The sequence below is a fragment of the Labrus bergylta genome, chromosome 21 (genome assembly GCF_963930695.1).
Source record: "Labrus bergylta chromosome 21, fLabBer1.1, whole genome shotgun sequence".
Lineage (NCBI taxonomy): Eukaryota > Metazoa > Chordata > Actinopteri > Labriformes > Labridae > Labrus > Labrus bergylta.
Window position 1 is genome coordinate 20,692,398 of NC_089215.1, and position 23,415 is coordinate 20,715,812.

General features: G+C 40.3%; 1 protein-coding gene across 1 annotated transcript in view; it reads right to left on the reverse strand.

Annotated features, from left to right (window-relative positions):
• Positions 1-23,415, reverse strand: part of fam20cb (FAM20C golgi associated secretory pathway kinase b) — a 57,154-nt gene that overhangs the window by 28,578 nt on the left and 5,161 nt on the right. The window contains exon 3 of the mRNA XM_020642586.3: positions 21,782-21,860. Within this exon, the coding sequence (XP_020498242.1) occupies positions 21,782-21,860 (79 nt within the window). The remainder of the gene's footprint in view (positions 1-21,781; positions 21,861-23,415) is intronic.

Genomic DNA, 23,415 nt, shown 5'->3' on the forward strand with positions numbered 1-23,415 from the left:
CAACAACATGTGTAGCTCCATAATGTCTAACATATATACTCAAACAGGAGATAGAACCATCATCCTGTAGCAAACAGCACCACAGCCAACCTTCGGACTTTAGAAGACAGAGATAAGACAGAAGATCCCCTAACCTCCCAAGATATGAGTCATTATGAGGATATAAGGGAGAGAAGGAGAAAGTATGGCCTAGAGGTACAGTCTGCAGTCATTTCCTTTCAGGTGGCTCCAAATGGCCCCCGGTTACATGTAGATGCCTTCAGATTGCCTCAGATTGGGGCTGAAGTCTTCACTCTCCTCTTCTTGTCTTTCATGTTGGACACATTAGTGACAGGAGAGTAATCAAAGATGCCATTAATGCCCGGGCCATTTCCTCTGCCCTTGTCATGCAGGGCCCGCGGGGGGAACGACTGCACTTCCACTGGACTGAGTACAGTGTGTGTCTGTGTGGTGTGTGTACGGGGGTCGGAGGGGGGGTGGGGGGGGGGTTTAAGACGGCTAAAACCATCCAGCTAATGGATTCTCCTCATTTCCTGTGGCTTTTGACTTGAAAGAAAGAAAAAAACCACAAAGATGCCAGTGATGGTTAAGAGTAGTGATTTGTTTAAGAGTCGGACACATTAGATAATCTTTTAACCCCGGAAATCAAAGTCCCAGACGAAAACAGGAAAACCAGTAAAAGACTGAGAATGTATCTGACATGAAATGTTAGTTGTTTTTTTTTGGGGGGGGGGGGGGGTATTTGTCTTTTCTGTTACAAAGAATCAAGAAAAACAAAACGTTAAAAAAAGTCAGTCAATGTGTTTGTTTTAGCATTTTGCTAGCTGCTGCGTAAGTTTAAAATATCAATTCCACTCTCATGTCTGTGTGAATTCTTAATTATTGAATGAGTAATCGTTACATTTCTACTTTCAAATTCGGAATATTTTAACACAGCCGCATTACGTGTTTTTTTTAACAAACACTTTTACCCCCAATTTCCACATACTCAGCGCCACGGTTTTGCTACGTCTGACGGCGCGTGCCCCGCCCCACTGGATCCATTTCTGGAACGTGAGCGCAGCCATGAAAAGCTGTACACTTATCACTACAAGATCATGCGAAAATAAAGAGAAAAACGTTCAAACAACATGTTGCTTTATTGTTCGTTCGGTGCCTGTTTTGAAGTTATGTTGATAAAGTGACGGCGTTTCCTTATTTGACTTCCTGTCTGGGTTGTTCTTTTCTGTCTGGAGGCGTGCTTGCAACGAAAATAGACTCACAGCGTATTTGAAATTGGAGCAGAGCGTAGTGGCGCTGCTGGCACGCTCGGGAGATGGATCGCGGTGCTCGCTGTGTGAAACACAAATCATTGACTAGAGTGGCAGAAAATGGCGGCTTAGTGCGCGCATGGACTATGTGGGAAATTGGGGGTTACACTGAGTCGTCTCAATCCAAACACTATGGAAAATGTTTGATGTTGTAATCTGTAACAGTTCCTGTGCATTACATTCAGGAAGGTGTTCTTGTGTTTTTTGCAGAGGTGGATCTGAGTGTCTGAGGGGAAAAAGGCAAAATTACCTTTGTTGGTAATGTTGGCAACAATTAACACCAGAGTCGTATCAAATGTTCACAGAGCCTCCAATATGCATGACAAAATCACCTGCCACCGACAACAAGCTCTCTTTACACGACAGAAGTCCCACACCAGGCTAAACGGCCTAAATCTTGTTGAATGACCACAGAAAAAAGAGTAGAAGGTGAGCCTATGCTTTTTGTTGTCGTTGTAATAATGTAACGTCTCATCTTTATTTTAAATAAACTAGAAACATTCGGGGTACATTATGTAAAAGGGGCCAGAAAATGCACCCATCAAGGAGCTCTCGAATGCAAATGTGTGCCTTTTTAACAAACACTTTATTAACCGGGTTAAAGGGAGTATAGCGTGACAGGTATGTCTAACCTATATATAAGTCTCATTAGGACGAGATGAAAGGGTTTTTTTTCCCCCCTCTGTAGCGCCTCGCTCTCATTCAGAGCATCTGACAATGAGGACAGAGTGGAAGCTGAATTAGACTCGAGCAGATAAACCATTCATAGATCCGTTAAGCAACGTCCCATTAAAATCCAGTTGAAGTGGCCCGTTGTGTCAGGCAGCGCTTCATCCTTTTCTGCCTCCCACGTCGTCTCACTGTGAGTCACACCGCACACTTCAGACTGCACCCAGGGTTTTTTTTTTTTACACTTAATCTTGTGGCTTTTGTGCACAATTTCACTGTGTCTCAACCTTTGATTTTCACTTTAATCAACCCTGGCTTCAAATTACCCACGATCCATCACATGCCAGTCTCTCGCAGTCATTGGGCTCAAAACACGAGCTGCAAACTATGTAAGTAATTAGCAGCGTGAACCCCCCAAATTCTTTCATGTCTGGATTGAAATTTACTGCACAGACAATTAGTCTAATTATACAGTTTGCCGCCTGGATAACAAGGCGCTGGCATGCCACTGTTACAGGATCCGACTTGTTGCCCCTTCTCTGTGTCTCGACATTTACCTCGCATGTTATTGCAAAAAACAGAAAATGTGCACTGATGTGAGGTTTGGCCAACACGGCTGTGGTAGGCGAGAAGCATTTATGACAAATCTCAAATCTGCGCGGCTCACAGCTCACACCTCGTAGCTGAATTCATACACACATGACGAGAGGGGAGGGGAGCTGGCGTTCTTGTGTTGTCCCTGGAGAGAGCCAATGAAGGGAGTGAGAGAGAGAGTGGGTACTGGGTAAGCAAAGAGAGACTGAAAGAAAGAATAAAAACTGGGTGGTGAAAAAAATAACATGAATCAAGGGATTTGGGAACATTTTGGTAAGAAGACACAGATGAGAAAAGACAGGCATCAAGGTCTGGTGAGCGGTGATTGACTGCAGCCTGGGCCTGTGGTGTCCTGAAATCCCAGCCGCTGTGTTTGGTAAATTAGTGGGTGGGGTACACGGTGGCTGTTGATAAGCAGATAGAAAACAGGGCTCCAGCGCCTATAAATACCCTATAAATACACATAGGGAAACCTCGGAGCCATGGGACCAGCTTGGAAAGGGCACAGAGGGAGAGGAGGATCCCAATTGGATGGTAAATATTGAGGAAGAAAACAAAAAAAATGGAGTATTTAGAGGTAGAGGGGGAAGGAGATGTGAATGGAGAACCACCAGTAGGAAAAAATACACACAAACTTTATCACATCTCACAAACACCATGACTCACTTCTTCTGTTACATAAGAGCAGTAAACCAAGAGAAAAGACACATCTTACTCCTCTGACCTCAGACGAACCAGCCTCTTTTTTTTTACTGCACCACCATTATATCCTCACAAACACACAAGAGGGAAGCGGCATGGATGGACGCTGCCGGAAAGAATAATACAAAACTGGCCTTGTTAAGCGTTTATAAGCAATGTCTGCGAGGCTTTATGAGCAAGGAAAAAAACATGTTTTGTGAGAGGAGGAGCAATAAAGGACGGATTCAGATTTTCCAGGGATTTAATGGGCTGCGAGAGTAAGCAGCAGAAAGGGAAAAAAGAAAACTCTCAGGAGAAAATGGAAAGGGACAGCGTGAAAGAGGGCCTGTTTCTCCCAGCTGAATAAACTTGAATCATATCAGGAGGGAAGATGAGAGGAAGAAGCATCGCCTCCCCTCTCTCGCTTTTCTACTCTCCCCCAAGACCAGAGACTGAGAGGTGTGGCTGGAGGGAAAATAATGGAGTGATGGTGAGAAGGAGAGACGGGGAGAGGAAGACAGGGAATGGACCTTAGGGTGGTTACAAAAGAAGCAAAAATTAGAAATAGAAAAAAGTGAGAAATAAAAACAAGGGTGTGGAAAAAAAGGGAAGATGAAAAATGCTTTTAAATGAGCAGAGTAATCCTAGCAGATATGCGATCATGCTTACAGCTTCAACATAAGATATCAGAGAACAACAGTCCCACTTTGTTCAAGACTGGTTTAAAAACATACTTACAAAAGATAACAGTAAATTGTTTGCACAATTCACATTTGTAATTGATGTGAAATCCATAATCCTCATTCGTATAAAAAGTAAATATAAGGACTTCAGGAGAACTTCACTGAACAACTGTGAGCCAGTTTGTAAAACACGATGGAGAGCTGTGTTTGAGGCTATGATTTTATATTCGTCTATACTCACAGACGGTTCAGTCAAAACACAGCAGTGACATGCAGTTTTGTGTATCTCCCATGTTCAAAAGGAAGCTGTGTTATTTAACAAGAAGGCTAAAGATGTGAAACTATTAATCGCAGAGACTCTGAACATCACATTGGATTTCTATTTCACATCCCTCTACCTCAGAAAAATTCCTGAAGGTCTTGGTAAAAAGGACATATACCTTTTAAAGATTCTTATGGTGGCAAGTAAAAAAGCGATTACTAAATGTTGGCTTCAGAGGAACCCTCCTACCATGAGACTCTTGAGGAACATTGTGAATTCCATCAGCTTTATGGAAAAAATGACTTTTGTCCTGCGACTTCAAAATGGAGAAGGGAGAAGAATATTGGAGAAAATGGGATTATACAAAGATAAAGACTTGTAAATATCTATTTTTTCATTAGAATGTACCATCCATTATGTACTGTACCTGTGCCTTTTACATTCTTGTATTTGATCTTATTCATACTGTCCTAGTCCTCACTTGTTCTGTGTTTCTTGTAAAACAAAAATGAAAAATAAAGTATAAAAAAAAAAGAAGAAGAAGGCTAAAAAAGCATAGACTGTAGACTGTAAAGGCCAGCAGGGGGAGGCTCTATTTGTTGCAAAAAGACATCTGATTGCATGAATCCTGATGCTACTTCTCACTTGAATTATCATCTTAACAAACATAAATAAACATAAACAAATAAATAAGATCATGTATGAGTATTCATGTAAAGACTTAAACTAACTAACTGTGTCTTGTTTGGTCTTGTTACTCTTTATTTTTACTTTAGTTTAATTTTGTTGAAAATGTTTGAAACTAAGTTTGTTCTGCTTTGTTATGTTGCAACTGAACTCTTAGTGGTTAAAGAGCTGCTTAACAGTAAAGGTGATGTCAAAAGGTATAACAAGCTTGAGCTTCCATCTACACAGTTTTGATCAGTTTAATCCCCCAATGTGTCGTCAACCTTCAAATAAGCCTGCTCAAATTGAAGGCCCAGTCCTTTTTACTAGTCTGCTTTGACAAATAATAGCAGGTCTCAATTAGAGGCCCCCATGTGTTCAGTGTTTAACTAGTTTGCAGATCAAAAATAAGGAGATAACGGACGCAGATGGGCTAGCGGTTAGGTAGCGCCCCATGTACGGACACCATAGTCCTCAGAGCGAGCGGCCCGGGTTTAAGTCTGGCCTGTGGCTCCTTTTACTGCATTTCATTCCTCACTCTCTCTACCTGTTTTCCTGCTCTATCCACTGTCCTATATAATAAAGACAACAAGCCTAAAATAAATCTAAAAAAAGCAGCAAGACACAACAAAAAAAGATGAGAAAAGAAAGACAGAATAATGCTAACATGTGTATCAATGTGAGGCAGAAGGTTAAAGGTCAGCTGGAGTTTCATATGTTTGTGTGTGCATCTACAGAATCTCCTACGTGATGATCTGAAGAAAGACTAAAGAAATGTAAATCTCGCTGAGTGTCAGGAGGGACTCTGCTGCTTGTTCCGGCTTTACAGATGGAAATAAAATGTTGAAAATTAAGAAAACAAATGTTTTTTTCCAACTCTCGTGCAAAATGGTAACGCTATAATATATGCTTTCAACAACTGAAGACTGTCTGATATGTTTACACAGCTCTAAAGGCCAGCGCAACACTTGTTAGTGATGATATTAACAAGGGTCTTTCCCTCTCTCTCCCCCCACAGTGTGTAGTCTTACAAAGCAAGAACAAATTGGAGGTTTGTAATTGAACTAGTTCATAAATATCCTATTCATTTATACAGTTCAGTATTCTTTATGGAGTAAATTTTCTATTTTATAGTCTTTATCGTGTCTCTGCACAAGTTGTGTTAATAAAAATAATAATTACAGTACAGACCTGTGTCGTATTGACACTTGTCCCAGATATTGTCAATTGTCAAGTAATTTCAACTGCAAATAAAAGCCTGAGCTATTTTTTTTAAGGTATTTTATTCATAATTTGAATACAACATCTATCTTTGTTTTGTTGGAAATGCTGATCGAAATGGACTACAACTACCACATTTTGGAAGTTACAACATGATGATAATGGCTGGCTCAGGTTCTCACCAATACAACGTGGTCATTCTGCAAATTTTGGTCCAACAAGGAAGAAGCACGGTTTGCATTAGGGTGCGGCTACTTTTGATTGAAAGGTGACCACCAGGTTGGTCTGTTAATCAGGAAAGAGGCACTACAATGCCTGTTGTTTAAATGTGGTAACTTCTGATGCAAGAGAAACAAGAAGTAGAAGACTGAAATGCAGAACTTGGGGCTTCAAAAGAGAGTTCTCACAAACGGGCGCCGCTTCAGTGTCTCTATCAAGGCTTTTAAATACAGTTGATGAGGAGAAGAAGAACTCCCCAAAACCACAATGATTTTCACATATTTGCAGAAAGCCCCAATAAAAATCAGAACAGTGACATTCTGTTTAGTGTTTCTTCTGCATTCTCAAAGAAACGGTTGGAGAAAAGAGGGCTAAAAAAAAAATGCAGCATGCCAACTTGGCCATCGAGACATAAACCATCTCTGAGTTCCTCTAGTGCTGTCACGCTTTTTATAACAAGAGAACCAAGCATTTAAAACTAAAGTGTTAACATGCCAGCTTCTCCTCTGCCTTGAGAGAAATACTGGCAGAAAATGCAGCAACAGTTGCTACCATGGCAGATTGAATTAAAGAAAAAAGAAAAAACATTGGCAGAAACAAATGGGACCTGCAAACTTTCTTATTTAATATGCAGCATTTCTCTTAAGTCCGTTGCACTTAACTGCAGGCAGCTCTTCCATTACTGCACTGTGGACCCAATATTGGTTGAAAGCTTAAAAAAAAAAAAAAAAACTGCTTTTAATGTTCCCTTATACACAGTGACAGATGTGAAAGCCCCTCTTCAGACTGACTAATAAATTATGAGTTGTAGTCTTATATTTAGGAGAGGGGAGTGTTCTGGAAAGTGCATGCTCCATGTTTAAGTGGTCCGCCTGCTTGAGTTGTTCATGAGCGGTGAATTAGGGGAGGACGTGTGTAAATAAAGGTGAATGCACTGCCCTGTTCCAGCTGCTGGGCTTTGATTTGAACCGGATCATTACTTTGAATGATGAGTCAGCCACACCCCCTTAAGGAGTTAGCTTGTGTTTAGAGCAGGACGGAGACTCCAAAGCTCATATTTGAATAAGCGCTGGGCAAACACCATAAATGCCCCCTCACACACCCCTCCCACTCTGACGCTGCATAAGAGTTAACTGAACACAGCCAGCATCACAGTTGGAAAACACGCACTCTCTCTCTCTCTCTCTCTCTCGCAGCACACTAATCCGTGCCATTTTGCCAAGCTGCTTTCTCCTCGCTGCGCCTAACAATGCTGAAGTCACTTTTCCTCCCTCGCTCGCTCCCTTTTTTTTTTTTTTTTTTTTTTTTGAGGAACAACAACAAATCATAATCCTTTGTTGAGCCCGAGCATATGGTCTTTTCTTTATCCTTTCTTTATCCACACCCCACTGACATTAATAATCTGTAGGACTGGGGAGACGGTATGAAGCCAAAACACATTTAACAACATTCAAATAATCCTGCTGTCATTTCTGTACTTCTTTTGGATTTAACTTGTATTGCAAAAGAAAAGGTTTGCCCCTAAAATCTTTTATTTTTATTTTTTTTATGGAACTTAACGGGGAAATTATCACACTCTTGCTACACATGTATTTTTGTTTTGAGCTAATCAGTGTTTTCTATCACTATAATGTTAAAATTAGTGATGACAATCCAAAAGGAAATTATCACCCTGCTGTGCAGTTTTAGCATCTGTCAGTGAAGCTGGTCTGAAAACACCACAGTATGCTACGTGTTAGCTACATTGAGAGCACCAAGCAGCAGAAAACTAGATAACAAAAAACATTTAGACAGATGTTTTCAGAAGTTAGCTGAAACAAAACCCAGCTTAATATTAAATATTAAACTCAAAATGATCAGGTAAAGTCTGACACATAACTCCATATGAATGCTAACAAAGCTACGCAGATGCCTGATGTCTAGGAAGGCTGAATGCTTGCTAACATGTCCACCCAAACAACTTAAAAGATGAAAATTGGATTGTTTTGAACAGCCCCCAAGTGGCAAAAAAGGTATTATCACAGGCTGTTAATGCTGGTGGCTGCTTGGCTAAAGTTTTGTCACATTTAGAAAAATGCTAGCAGGTTAGCATGATAGCAGTTTTCAAAGTCTGATTGACTTACGATCAAAGCAAGGTGTGAAATGTATATCTTAATGCTGATTTTGACAAATTTTCTCTTCATTTTTATGGTGGTCTGAAAACACAATACAAAATGCTAATGCTAACCTTTGTTTGCTCGATGTTTAAAAAAGCTACTCATTAAAACGTTAGCTGCATCAGTTGTAGAAAGTTTGCTAACATGTCACTCTTTGCACCTCCCCCAGTGGCAAAATAAAAGAATCAGAGCTGCTTCATTTCAGCTGCTATCATAGAGAAAACGACGCATTTATTCTGCTCATCAGTACTCGATTAATTTTCTAACTAATGACAAGATAATGCTATAATTATTGCTATTTCTCTCACATAACAAAGCTGTTGCTGCTTGAGCCTATGTATAATCTTTTATTTGAGAGTTTTGTTACAGCAAAGAGCACCTCTGCCTTTCCCGTGCACATAAAACACCCATAAAATGTAATGAAACTGAAATTTAACACAGTTAAAATTAAAGAGTGCCAATATAAGAAAAAGAGGGGAACTCTGTCTGAGAACATTATCATGCCACTTAAGCAGCACATTCCCAGTGAAACAAATTACATGCTGTCATCACTTTTAAATTATGCCCATTTCTAGCAGAGCTGTTTAAGTGCACAGGGCTGCCTTTTTCTACAGTACAATACAGGCAACCTTTTACCATCCTATTTCATGTGAGGCAACTATTCATGTTGAGACTTGAGACCGTAATGGATTGCTTTTTAATCTCCCCATCTGAGGTTGGTTGCATCACTTTGTTTTGACGATCCTGCCTCCTTCTTTTTCCCTTTGTGGCGGACGTTAGCTCTGCAGCTAGTTGGGGGTTTATATGCAGATATTGAATTGTAAGAGCAGACTACTTTAATCAAGCTCATACACTATATATGCAGCAGTTTGGAACAGATGTTGTTTAATCCGCATCCATAATGTAGCCAGGGCGCTGACAGCTGTGCTTTTTTTTTTTTTTTTTTCTCATAAGGTATTGTTAGCTTCCACGGCTAAACAGGGGCAGTCCAGTTTCCACTTGTTGGAGGAAGGATTCATCTGGACACGGGATGTAACATTTATCCATGTTTACTTTTTTTTTTTATTGTGATAAGGTGAACAAGTACAAAACAAAAATGTGCACATAGACATGACAATTACAGCTGTGCTTCATATAACCTCTTTCCCACCATAACCTTAGACGTCCACTTTACTGTTTGCTAATTACGTATCACAACATGCCCTCGTAATGCCACGCTCCTGAACGCCCCCCCTCAGAGCGCCAGAGAGAAAGCCTAATTAGACAAAGTGTCCATCTGCTGAAAGTGAGAGGTGAAGGGTCAGCCGAAGAAATTAGATAAATACGGTAAGAAAAAAAAAACCTTGAGGAGCTACACAATTAAACCTGACAATCAGGAATGTTGAAAAGTGACGGCTGAACATGGTATTTTACCTCCTGCTTTATTACGGTCTAATGATCCCCCTAAGGTGTTTTCCCTGACACTAACTACAGCTTATAAAAAGGGATCAGTTTCTGCTGTCGGGGACAGCGAGGAAGAGACGGGAAGCTTTAATGGGCGAGTGAGGGTGAGGACAGAAAGCAAAGAGGAAGATCACAGAAGAAATCCTCGAGCTCTGCAGACCAGACTGAAGCTCCAACACACCACAAAACACACACACACACACACACACACACACACACACACACACACACACACATTGAATACTTCTGTAAACGTAAGAGCTGTCTCGCCCTGCGGCAGGATAACAGACACTGTGTGCTTTATATGAACCACAGATCACGCTGTTTTCTCCAGGCCATCGAATCTCTCTGATCAAAAACAAAAAGTTAAAGCATGGAGCGTTTGCTTCATTTCTTCTAAAGGTAGAACATTTCTCTTTCACTGCAAAATCAAAGCACATTCTTCTTCTATGATTTATGAGACCTGCGGCACTTTCGCGCCAAACACACTTTGGTGCAGTTCCGTCAAACTGTGTGAACATTTTTCAGCGTTTGGTCCAGAACATTCAGGTTCAAGTAACCTTAACCAACAACAGGCTGACATGTCGTTTCTAAGAAGTGAAAAAAAAGTATCACCAAAACAACCACAGACACAAAAGGTTTTGAATGGAACCCAAAGATGATGTTTTATGCCTTCACATGCTCTGAGAGCGTATAAGCAGCACAAAAAAGTAAATTAGTCCATGACTTTTGGCTGAATTAAAAGGAATTCCAGTTAGATTTATTTAGTCTCACTCCGCGGCCAACATTTTGGAGGATGACAGGTTTCCAGGGCTCAGTCCAGAAAATGAGTGTTTTTTGTTTAGAAGATCAGGTTTGCTTGTAACCACGCAGCATGAGACTAAACAAACCAAATCCCAAAATGTGGAAAAACAAGGACTGGCCCTGCAGAAAAACAACATCATATAATGTCAAAAACAACTGTGACATCTTGTGCATTCTCGTTGAAAGTCACTTTTTTTATCCTCAAGAATATTACCTTTGAACAAGAAGCGTTTGTATTTCAACTTCAATCAAAAATGTTCAAATTGAGGTAACATGACACCCTTCTTTTGCTCTCTTTTTGTTTTATTGACACTGTGAATTCTATGACAAAGCTCGTTTCCCTGTCTGAAGCAGGCAGCTCATCTGCTCCGTAAAAAAAAAAACAGCAGTGCAGCTGGACCACTAAAATCAATGTCTGCTGTGATTGTCCCATCAGCTGCTGAGGTGTTCTGTGTCCACAGAGAGAGAGAGCGAGAGAGAGAGAGTAAAGTCTGTCTTGGAGTGACAGCTCCTTCAAAGCAAAGAGAGACAAGATGACAGATGGTATCCAAGCGCACACTCTTCACAAAAAACACAGAGCTGGAGCGGGTTTTCTCTGATATCTTTTTGGGCGAGTAATTAAGCTTCTTTTTGTTGTTTTCCGAGAAACAATGACTGAGTTTATCAGGGATGAACTGTGATTGTAACGGGCCGGGAACAAGTTGCCTCTGAGACTGCAGAGAAGCGGTGTTTAAAATGCAAAAGTGTAAAAAACTCTGGCACGCACAAACACACAATCGTGCACTCACACAGATGGCAGAGGAATTTAGCCGAGGCTTTGATATGCAGATTGGATGCTGGGCTTGTCATTTCTGCTGGCTGCAACACTGTGTTATCGCTCCTTCAGCACAACATTAGAGCCGATAACATTTACCTGAAGGGGGTGGCAGCTGACTGATAATATCATCAAGACAAATTCTGCCCCCTGGAAGGCCCGAGCGAGGCCTGCATGGAATTTGCCATAACAGTATCAATGCTGAGAGAACACACACACACACACACACACACACACACACACACACACACACACACACACACTTACAGACACACAGATCAACGCAGAAAGGCAAGAGAAGTATGACCGCTTACTGTCTTCTAGGGAACTTGTGTAAAAAATTCTATGACAGATTGGAAGCCTGTGTGTGTCCAAATTCTTCAAAAGGAGAAGGTAAAACTGTTACACACACACGCTCCTACACACACACATCTCACCGCGGCGACAGTATTGCAGGATGAAAAAGTTTAGCAACAGCTGGATGCTGATGTTGAGTTTTCAAAAAAAAAAGAGGGCGTGTAAAAAAAAATGGTAGAAGAAGAAAAAGCAGTGTGTGGTATAGCATCTGACAGACGTGTCAAACTTAACGATTATGCTAATCAACTCACACTGATTAAAACTGGCACAGTGTTTTAGAATACATTACCGAGGAAAACATCTCCAGCTTAATAATATCTACGTTCCCCATAAATCACGACGGCTGATTACTGTAGATGGCAGAGTGCCAACAGTACATTAACAGATTATTACAATGTGCTACATGCCACTCCCCACAGACCATAGATTAGTTGTCATAAGCTTCTGGGTTTTTTTTTTATCATGTTTTTCTGCAGCATTTTGGGCCATAGGTCTGCACTGCTTTCTGGTGCATTACCATGGCAACTTCAGCCCCTTTTTTAAGAGGTTTTTATCGCAGCCAGCCAGTTAACCCTTTATTTTTAATTACAGGGTTTTTCACAGCTTCATGTGCTTGGTAAATAAGGTCCTCCACCACTTTAACACAGCAAACCAGAGCGGGGTTATATTTGTCCTGCAGAAATGATGTCCCTCACACATACAGTACAGGAAAGTGGTTCATTTTGCAGACTTTAAGAGGAAGTGATAGGGGTCTACAAAGCCTTTAAGTGCAGCAACATCCTTAACCATTGTGTACAGAAAGACCTCTAATTCATCACCTTTATGTGTTAAAACTGTGCACAATGCCGCCTGTTCTGGTGTTGACCATCTACTTGAAAACAGAGAAAGATGATTTATAAGAAGCTGGCCTCTGAATGACACATTTTGAAGCCCTTACAGGCTACAATATGGATCAATTCAGTTGTGCTACTTATTTTTAACAAGAGGAGGAATAATTCTAAGCAGTTTTACTTTTCAGCACATTTTGAACAATGCTTATCAGATCAGGTATCTCTAACCAGACCTTGTCTTGCAAATTATGTTTTTTTTTTTTACATCTTTGTCACATCAAAGCTTTTTTAGCATCTCTTAGCAATAATTATTTGCTAATAAGCACATTTGTTTCTCTTTTGCCACTTCATCAAGTAAGAGTACAGCTGAAGAAGCATGGTGTCCAGGCTATAGGAAAGTACACACGCTAAAGCAGGGGTTCCCAAACTTTGCAATGCCAATGACCCCCCATATAGCCTCAGCCTCTGGCAGGGGTCCGTACCTTCTGCACATCTTTTAACATTCCCCTTTACATTACATATCATATATCACAAATAAAGCATACACCTTCTCAGAATATTTCCTCATACTTTTCAACAAAGTGTAATCTTGTTATTCATTCATTTCATGTAATGTCTTTATTGTAAACAGCCTTTTATAACTCCTGTGTTCAAACTGACCAACAAATTAGAAGAAAAGAAATCGAAAAGGAACATACAGATTTCATTATGCCATGATTAGAACATCTCTAAAAGATATATTACGATGGTATTGTCTCAAATAATGTTATTGGTGGATTATTTCTGTTTTTATCCGTTTTCTTCTTTTCTGTATTTTGCTAAGAACAACAACACAGAGCTCTACATGATCATGATGCACCAGTGGCCTGCAGTGTGTCACAGTCTCTGCAGGGGACACAGTAAGGGGGTCAGATTACTAAACCTGAGGGCTCCTATTTGATCATCACTCCGCTGCACTGACAAATATGTGCATCTACATCTACATATATTTCATCTACAGTATTCAAGTAGAGACTGGTGCATGTGTTTGTGTTTTTTTGTTTGGGATTATTTTTGGTAAGAATTTCTTTAAACTGAGAACTTCAAATCACTATTTTTCCCCAACAATTTTCCCATGAACGTCTTAATATCCGCCTTGGCACAGTGCATAAAAACACCCTGGAAACAATTATAAAACAGGAGGGAACAGTCAAAACATTAAGCGGAGAGCAGAGCGCAGAGCCTGAAGTGCTGCTAAATCACACATCTCTACGGTGGCCATTATTTGAGATTAATTATTCAACTGAACCGGTTTTACAACAGAAAAGAAGAAAACTGTAATATTTCCCGAGGCCGACCTGTGCGTTTACAGGCAATTAAATATTCTTCTATTTTTTTTTTTTATGATCCCCAAGTGTTATATTTAAGACATGGAGCGTGTGCAAGGCATATTGTGTTTACGGTCCATACAGACTCATTTTCATAAATAAGATAGTTGAATGTGTTGGATGCGTGTGTGACTGCAGAGATAAAACGATTTTCTAAATGATATGTTTATATGTGTGTGTGTGTGTGTGTGTGTGTATGGAGATAACTGTGAAGATTTAAGTATAGAAACTGCTCATATATAACCATAAGCAGGCGTGTAATTGATGCAAACACATTCAACATTGAGCTCTTTAATGTGCTACCTACTGTATATAATTGTGTACAGTAAAGGGTTTAATAACTGTATCTACTGTTTAATTCCAATTACTATAGTGTTTAAATACCTCTGTTGTGTGACTATGTAGCTGCTGCAGTAGCCAGTACTTAAAGGGTTAATGTCTACCCCGCCCCCCCCCCCCCTCTCAAGTGTTGCCACTGTGCTGCTGTGAAATTTCCTCTATTTCCTACCCAAGCTGCACTCATCATCTGCGCTCTGAATGACTTGTCCTGAGGCAGTTCATCCCTTTATTTCCTGACTCAAAGTCAAAGCAGAGGCACGGAGGACCTTGTGAATACGACATCACACAGTAAACAAGCGCCCATGCACACTCTCTGACAAACAATCAGCCAAACTGTAAAGAAAATATGAGTAGGCTTATAGTCCACAGGGACGTCAGGTTGTTTGACATTCTTTTGTCGGGGAACATATAGGAACAACCGCCTGAATTGTTCTGTCTTTGATCAGTCTCGCCCTGTTCAGTCTGGGCCTTATTTGGGGACAAATCTAGGCAGCTTTAAGCAAGAATATAAAAGGGTTTCGTTGAGACATGCCCACCCCATGTTCCCACAAAGCTGCTTCAATCTTACTATTTCACCTCCCAGAGCATATGCAGCTTGATGATACAACATCAACTCAGCCATGCAGCCAATTTCGCACCTAATATTTCACAGTTCACACAGACGTTTCCTCCAGGCCCTTGTCAATATGTTATCGACACAAACAAGGTGACATTATGTGACTCTCGTCTCTTGTCTCCTAGACGTGTCAATCAAAAATGACTCACAAACCCAACTAAGCACTGATATGGATCGCTCTGTGGTCGAGAAGCAGCGGAAAGAGCAGATATCTCTTCTAGGAATACTTGGATTGATTAGTGTGTGACTGAGCCAACAGTCAGCTGATTGACAAGCGATACAAATTAAGTGGCAGCAGGAGGGAACGGAAGACCATCATCATATCACTAATCATCCCTTCCACCTTTTCTCTTCGATCATCTGCGCTCATGATCTCTGTGCTTTGTGTGCTCTAAAACTGTAAAAATTAACATCGTTAATCCGAGCTACCAGCATAAAATGCAAATGACAAAAAAAGTAAAGAAAGAAGAGAGAAAGAAGAAGAAGAAAATCAAAAGATTTTTTTTACGCAGGATTCACCACACTAAAGCTTCAAAGCACTGTAAGGTATGAGACTACAGCTGGAACTCAAACACGCCGTGCAGCAAAGGTTTATTTCTGTACAAAGTGATGCATGTAACAAAGGTCCCCGATGGTCCTTTCATGCATATGTTTCTATTGTGCTTAAGGGTACATAGCCATTTCTGACAGCAAAAGGCACAGTATTTGTATCGTTTTAACTTGAGGGGAAGCTTCTGAAGGTACAAAATGTTTGGTTGCCGGAGCAGTTCTCCAACAGGAACTGTACCTTTTCAAAGAACACGAGACATTTATTCTCCCACAGCACTACAGAGTAATACTGCCATCGGCTAACAGTCCAGTTGCTGTGGTCCGTTTCATAATGGCTGCTGGCAAGGACAGTCCAAATTGGTATGGGGTGTTTGGAAAGGTCTAGTTAACTTTCACACGCATTGAGAACAACTTACACTATTGTCAATGAATAATCAAAGAAAAAGAGAAAGTGAGGTAGTCAGAGCAAGACAACAAACAAGATCATGTACAGGATTTAATAGAAAAATAATATTTTACGATTGCTCTTTTGGTGTCCCTCAAAGTTCCATTCTAGGTCCTTTTTTTTGTTATCATGAGGGGCCTTTCAAGGAGGTAAATATTGTACTCTATACATGTGACACGTTCATTAATCTACATGAAAGTTCTTAAAATGAATCTGTATCTTTACTGTGAGTAAACACAGTAAAGGTGGTAAAAATTGTAGACTGGTATATTATACTTGGTTGGATGTATCAAAAACTTTCAAGAAATAATATCAATCTTGCTTGTCTTACAAATTATAATAATTCTGGTGTTAATAATATAAATATTAGCTCCCTTTTGAATTTGTTATGTTAGCACTGAGCATTGAAACCAGGTTTCTTACACTAGGCAATCTTCACCCCTAAAGTCCAGTTCGTTTGACTAGTGTGAGTGCTCCGATCACTTCCTTGGCCCTGGCACACTTGGAGGTGCGCTTACTGTAGGCACAGTACAGTTCATGCACGAGAACAAGCACGAGGACACAACGGACAGCCTTCCATTATCGAGAAATCCCGGAGCGTTCAAGCTGTATCTGACTAAAATGACTCAAAATAAGCCACAAAGTCAGTAAAGTAGATGTCATGTTCTCTGTGGAGTTCCCTGATTTGTGGACATGGGCTCAATTGCGGGCCCCCCGACTTTTTTTGTTTGTTTCCCCCACCTGTCCACCTGTCTTGTAAACTAAGCATGCTTCATAATTACGTGATCAGGACCACTAGCATTGTTTTTTTTTCTTGTTCCTACAAAGGATATCTGTGTATTATATTATTAAGATATTATAGATTAAACGTCGACACCCCATCTATTCGTTCTGTATGTTTGAGAATAATGTGAATAATATGTGGCTTTTTTTGCACACAAATTATTATTTTAAGTCCCAACCTGACACTGAAAAGTGTTTGTTTATGGTAAATAAAGCAGAAATGCTTTAGTCCTACAATCCAGAGATAGTCCAGTTGTGTCATGCAGGGGAATAACATAATGCAGAGGATGATAATCAAGCTTAGTCATCAAACTCACCGAGCTTTATTCAGGTTACAATGCAGTAGTTGTGACAGAAAGCACAATGATGTTGTTTTCATTTGTCTTCTTATGCAGCACAGGGCTGGACTTCTTTAAAAGTGCAATCCCTTAAAGCCTGTAGTCTTAACAGTCATTGCAAAGCAATGTCAGTGTCAGACCAGTTAAGAGCATGTTTATTCCATGTCTGGAAAACTGGACCGCAGACAGCCATTTAGTGGCCTGATTCATCTTGTTAAATCATAGTGGACAGGTACTTTTGTGAAGTCTTAATTCAGTCGAAGGTGATGAAATCTCGGTATTTGAAACCACACAGGACCAAATGTTGAACTGCAACAATAAATCAAAATGTTTCCATGAAGAAAATTAGTGGCAGAACATTCTGACATTCAATTAATCCTTTTTAGTGATTTTTTTAAAAGAAGAAATGTCAGACATTTTTCTTTGGTTTTGAGCTTCTTAATTGTAAGGATTCGCTGCTTTTTGTCATTTTGCACAGAAAAGTATTTTGGACTTTAAACTAGTGGTTTGGCAAGAAGTGTAATATTGGTTTCAGTTCAGAAATACAGACACAAATACAGACACTGACCACAGTAGCTTCATCAGAAAAAAAAGAAGAAAGAAAAGAAAAGGAAAAGAAAGAATAACTAAGGATCGATACAACACGCCTGTTAATGGATTTCTTCATCTGTGTCATTCATTAAAGCACGTTCGAAATAGAAAAGGAGGAGTTGCAGAGACTGGTGGAGAATATTAAGAATGAGGAAAAAAGACCAGATAAAGTGAGAGTGCGGGGCTCCACAGATATGGATGGTTGGAGGGTTGATCGTCGCCACATGCTTTCTTGCCTCTCTGCCTGCCTCCGCTGCATGATTGCCTGGCAATACATTTGCATCAGAGTCGAGAGGAGCCGAGCAGAGGAGCACAGCCAGAGAAGTCTTTGATCTCTCAGCCCCTGTCTCTTTGATACACCATGTGGAAACACACCAGCAGATTTGGAAACGAGTAGATGATGTTGGGTGTGAAGTGGGTGTGTATGTGTGTGTGTGGGGATCTCTGCGAGGGGAAATCATGTACATAGCAGGAATGACAGTGCAAATCTGTCAAGACCTTGATTGCAGACCAAATGAGCACAACACACACATGCCTAGCGTGAGTTGCCCTATTTTGTTAAAGTCAAGCGCAGTCAAGCAGGAGTTGGGGGGAAAAAAAGCCCCCACCCCTTCATTCTTCAGGATTATCAAACATAAAGGCAGATCTGACAACCACAACTGTCAAGCAACAGATTTACATCCAACCCCATCACCCCCGTGCTTTCCTCAGAAAATGTCATTTCACATTTCTGTCTGGGTTCAAATTCGAGGCACTGAGATTATCTGTGGATTTTGACTCTGTGTGTGTGTATCGACAACACTCTCTGCCCCCATCCCATCGCCCGTTTCCCTTCCCCACCCAACTCTTTCTCCTCTAGTCCTTGCCCCCTCACCTCTCCTCCTTCCTCTCTTCATCTTCTCCTTCTTCTTCTCCTCCCTCCTCGTTCTCGTCTCTCCTCTTCCCCCGGCCTGTCAGGATGATTTCAGGCTTGTTGCGTCTGGCCTGACTTAGTGTGGCACGATTGAAGCAGTAATTACAACAGTCTCTGAATAGCTTTTCCTCCCACGGAAAACCCTCGCTACCTATCATCCCCAGGCTTAACCCCACTCTCCACGCTGACATGTAGGGGGCCAAACAACAGCCTGTGTAGAAACCATTAACCCACAATTAAATTACAATCACCGTAACAAAGGACGGGTGACATTTAAATCCACCAATCGAGGAGGGATTAGGAGCAAAGAGCATTTCTCTTGGGGTGTGTTATCATCTAAATATGACAGTGTGGATAAAGGAAATGTGAATTAATCAAATATTACACAGTCCCTACCAGTGTGGCAGTTTTGGGGTAGACTTAAATCCTCTACAAGTTAAGCCAAGGAGTATTACAGGGAGTGCAGAGCTTTTGCGACTCTTCACCTTAATGACATTAACGATATGCTGAACTTGGATGGATGTTCTCGTATCACAACTGGAAGAGGATTGAAAGGAAAGATGAGGCGAAGAACAAAGGCGGTTGGATCACAAAGCTGCCACCAATTATATCTGGCACCATTAGAAGAGAGCCCAGGGGAAATAATGACAAATTATGTACTACCTGGGTTAGCAAGAGAGATACCTGAGAGGCTGCTGCATGTAGCCAATGTTAGCCATTAAAATAAAATATATGTAGCATTCATTCAACTTTAAAAATATGCTGGTAAATTCACTATTACAATACTTACTGCTCAAAAACTGGTCAGGATCCTTTTTGGCTCCATTTTCAATTGATTTCAGACACTAACTAAGAAGACCTCAATAGGTCCAAATCATTAGTTATACAGTATATTCAACAAGACGACTACATTCTACAGCTATGCTTACAGCTTGGTGAGGCTGCATGATCACGTGCGCCGCTAGTAAGCACCAGAATTAGCCAGTTAACTAAATATTAATATTTTTAATGTCAACCCACATTAAGGTGTAACACTGCCATCTGTAACTAGTCAATGCTGTAGGTCCCACTAATTTCCCTTCTTTTTCTTTTCATTTTCTTTATATGTTACTTGAATTGGTTTACGTTGGTTACATGGGGACATAGACAAAAGAAGAGTAAAAGTACTGCAAGGAGTAAAAATAACACAAATGGCCTTAATAATGTGATAAAAAGAAAAAGAATCCTGCAAAGCTTGAAAAAAATTGGGTGATATAATATTCCTACATAAACATATCTCAATAAGGTTGAACACCATAAACTTGGGAAATTAATGTCAGCTCAGGTATTTGCTTCATCCTATAGCACAGCAAAAAGAGGGGTTGCTACCCTTATTCAAAGGCATGTCCCATTCAAAGTTGAAAAAGGGCATTATGTATTAGTGATAGGGAATATAGAAAATAACAATAAGTCACACTTTTGAATGTTTACAACCCACCAGGACATGATCCAGAATTTATGGTCAACCTACTGTGGATACTTGTTCTGGAGGCAAAGGGAGTAACTATCATGGGAGGTGATTTTAATATGATTATGAAATCAAACGATACCCAAAGCAAAGGGAAACATAAATCATTCACACTGCCCAGGTGTTAACCAGCACAGTGGATGGATGGCATCTTATAAGAGCAGCTCAATTAATAGGCTTTTTCATGTGTTCTGTGTTCACTTTGTGATTTGCTTTGTAATCCTGGTGCTTTTGTATTATATCCAGTGTTACGTCTGCCAGTGTTCTGTTTACTGCCTTGTGTCCCAACCCACCTGTGTCTCATTTTGTAATTAGTCTGACCTGTATATATACCCCTGTGTTTCCAGCAGCCCTCAGCCAGATTGTCATTGTTGCCTTCGTGTGTGGATGCTTTCCAGTCTTGCTCTCTTTGTGTTGCTGTGTTGTTGGTTTGGCTTACTGCACGCCCTCGCTGACTGCCTCTCTGTGTTTCACTTATGTACATTTAAGTAAAACACTTTTTCTGATAACTAGTATTTGTGTCCTTTACTTTCCTAACATCGGAGTTTGGTTTCGATTTGTAACAAAACTGGCCCGTAAACAATCGACCAGAGCAATGTGGTGTCACATTCAGCGAGGACATTAACCTGGACTGTGCGCTGGTGATGCTAGTCTTACTATCTGTAAACTTTTATTCAAACAGCAATTAAAAAGGCTGTTTTCTGTGTGTTTTCTTATGATTTCATTTTCAGTTTAACTGACAGGGAAATTAGTCTCTAGGAACGTCCCATTCTTTGACACAGAAGTGATTTGAGCTAAATGCTAACATCGTCATGCTAACATTATCAGAATGACAATGCACATAACTAGAAATATCTTGGCAATCCATCCAATATAAATACTCTGGAACAAAGTGTCGTCTTTGCTGTCGTCAGCTAGTATGATGATAAACTACCACAGCAAAACTGTAAAGACGGACAATTAACATTAAATAATAATACAGATTTGTACCTGTTCACAAAAAAAAGAAGTAAAAGGTTTCCAAAGGTCATTGGTCCCAAATTTGTTAAGGACTCCATTGGGTTATGAGCACCTAAAAGCTACAGCAAGCAAGCACACAAATCACAAAACGGTGACATTTAGCACCATGGCTAGTGTGACATTTTCAAAAACAACAGAAATTGATCAGAGGGATCGGTCATAAAACGACACAGTCAGAGTTGCCTGAGGGCTGAGGACGGCCAACATGGCCTCTGAAAGACATGCAGTGTCATCTGCACAGCACTGTGAGGTGAAATGCCTACTCAACGCCTGCCTCTGACACAGCAGAATGATGTTGGCCTTCAATCAAATACCAAGGTTGCTCTGAAATGAAAGCAATTTGATATCGCAAGAGCGGAGAATGAGGAAATGAGATTGATGTTGTGAGGAGAATGGATAGGTGTTGAGATGAGTGAAGGAAGTCAGTCGAGGTAGGAAGCTGCATAGTCAAGCTTTAACGCAATACTAAAGAGATAGCTTTTGTGTACAGAGAGAGGACTCCTGCCTGGCAGAGGAGCAGTGTGGAGGTGACAGTTCAACCACAGGAACTTAGAACACATAAAACACATAAAAAGCCTTTTTGCTGAAAAGCAGGACAACTTACTTCATGGGTTTAAAGAGAGCCTGGCCGTAGTTCTGAAAGGTCATGATGAGTTTGAGCTGAGTGCCTCCAGACTTCATTGCTGTAGAAGTAAAAGAGAAAACACAGCTATTAGCAAATAATTAACTTGATGCAACTAGACCATAAATATTTTACTGTTACACCAATGAAATGAGCTTCAGTAATGGACATACAGTCTGTTGTGCCTTGACCCAAATCGACCCTGCAGAGTTAAGTTTTAACATAAACAATGGGCTAATTTGATTAGCTACATAAGCTAGTGGTGTTAGCTTGTTAGCTGTTTACTAACCTAACTAAAGTTTTAAATTGAGCTTGGCTGCTGCCAGTACAACATCAATTTCAATATCTATACAAAATAAGTCAGTGCACTATGTTTTTAACCATGGTTAAAATGTATCATTGTGTTAGCAATTTAGCTAGTTGTTGTTGTGTATTTTCACCTCCAGAGGGGCTCTGCGCAATTGAACAAAATGCTTTACACACAAGGCAACTTGTTACAAAAAACACAATACAGAAATGAGTTCAAACTGACCAAAACTACTACCCCACTAGTTTGTCCAACCAGCAGCCTACAAATGGACCATAACTTAATAATTAGCATGATTTTTAGTGTAGCAATTACTTTTAAAAAATCCCCCTTAAGTAAGTCAGAGAACTTACTGCCTTTTCTAATAAAATCTAGTTCATGTTTTCAGGAGTAATTCAATCTTTAGGCTACTCAAAAAACATATGATTTATTGTGTGAAATGGTTAGTTTGGTTTTGTTTTTTAACACAAAAACTCAGTGAGCTTTAGAATAAGACTATTTTTGGGGATGCAATAACCTTGTTATGTTAGGTAGGTCACGTGATGTCACAGGAGCGACTCACGTGAATGACAACCGTACAGTATTATCCTTACAACTTTTTATAACATTTGTTATTTTTTACGGGGCATGAACCCCAGTATGGGTAAAAGTCCATCCACCCCCTCCATCTGTGGACTTTCTCGCTCTTTATACTACTTCAACATCCCGGGGGGCGTCTCCTACAGCCACGATGGTTTTACATTGAAGTCACTTGAAAAGACTTGAATGGGTAGAGTCTGTGTGGGTCACTGAGGGATGTTGATTAAAGTATGTGATGAGTTTGTAAAGACATGGGCTGGTTGGTAGAGGAGACTGAAGTCTGAGCGAAAAATGTGGCTGTTTGTGTTGGGAGTTTTCTGAAAGTGTGAAAACCCTATTAGAAACATTTTAGTAATAGTTTACATTTCAGTACTCTTTACACCTCTTGTACTAGAGTCGTAGAGTATCATTCAAGGATTAGTCCAACTATATATTATTGAAAAATATATATATGTATATATATTTTGTTCATTTACTTTAAACTTTATTACGGCCTTACACTGATTTAATTTAAAAGACAATAGCTCACCTGAACTATCATCTGGAGAGCACTATTGTGTATGTGATCCAGCATGTGTGCATGTAGATCCGCATTTGTTTGTCTGTCCGTGCGTGCGATTGGCACACATGTATGTGTTTGAAAGAGCAAGAGCAAGAGAGAGAGAAAAAGAGAGAGAGAGAGAGAGAGAGAGCCTGTGCTTTGAGGACTGATGTCACAGTGTTTGTTTGA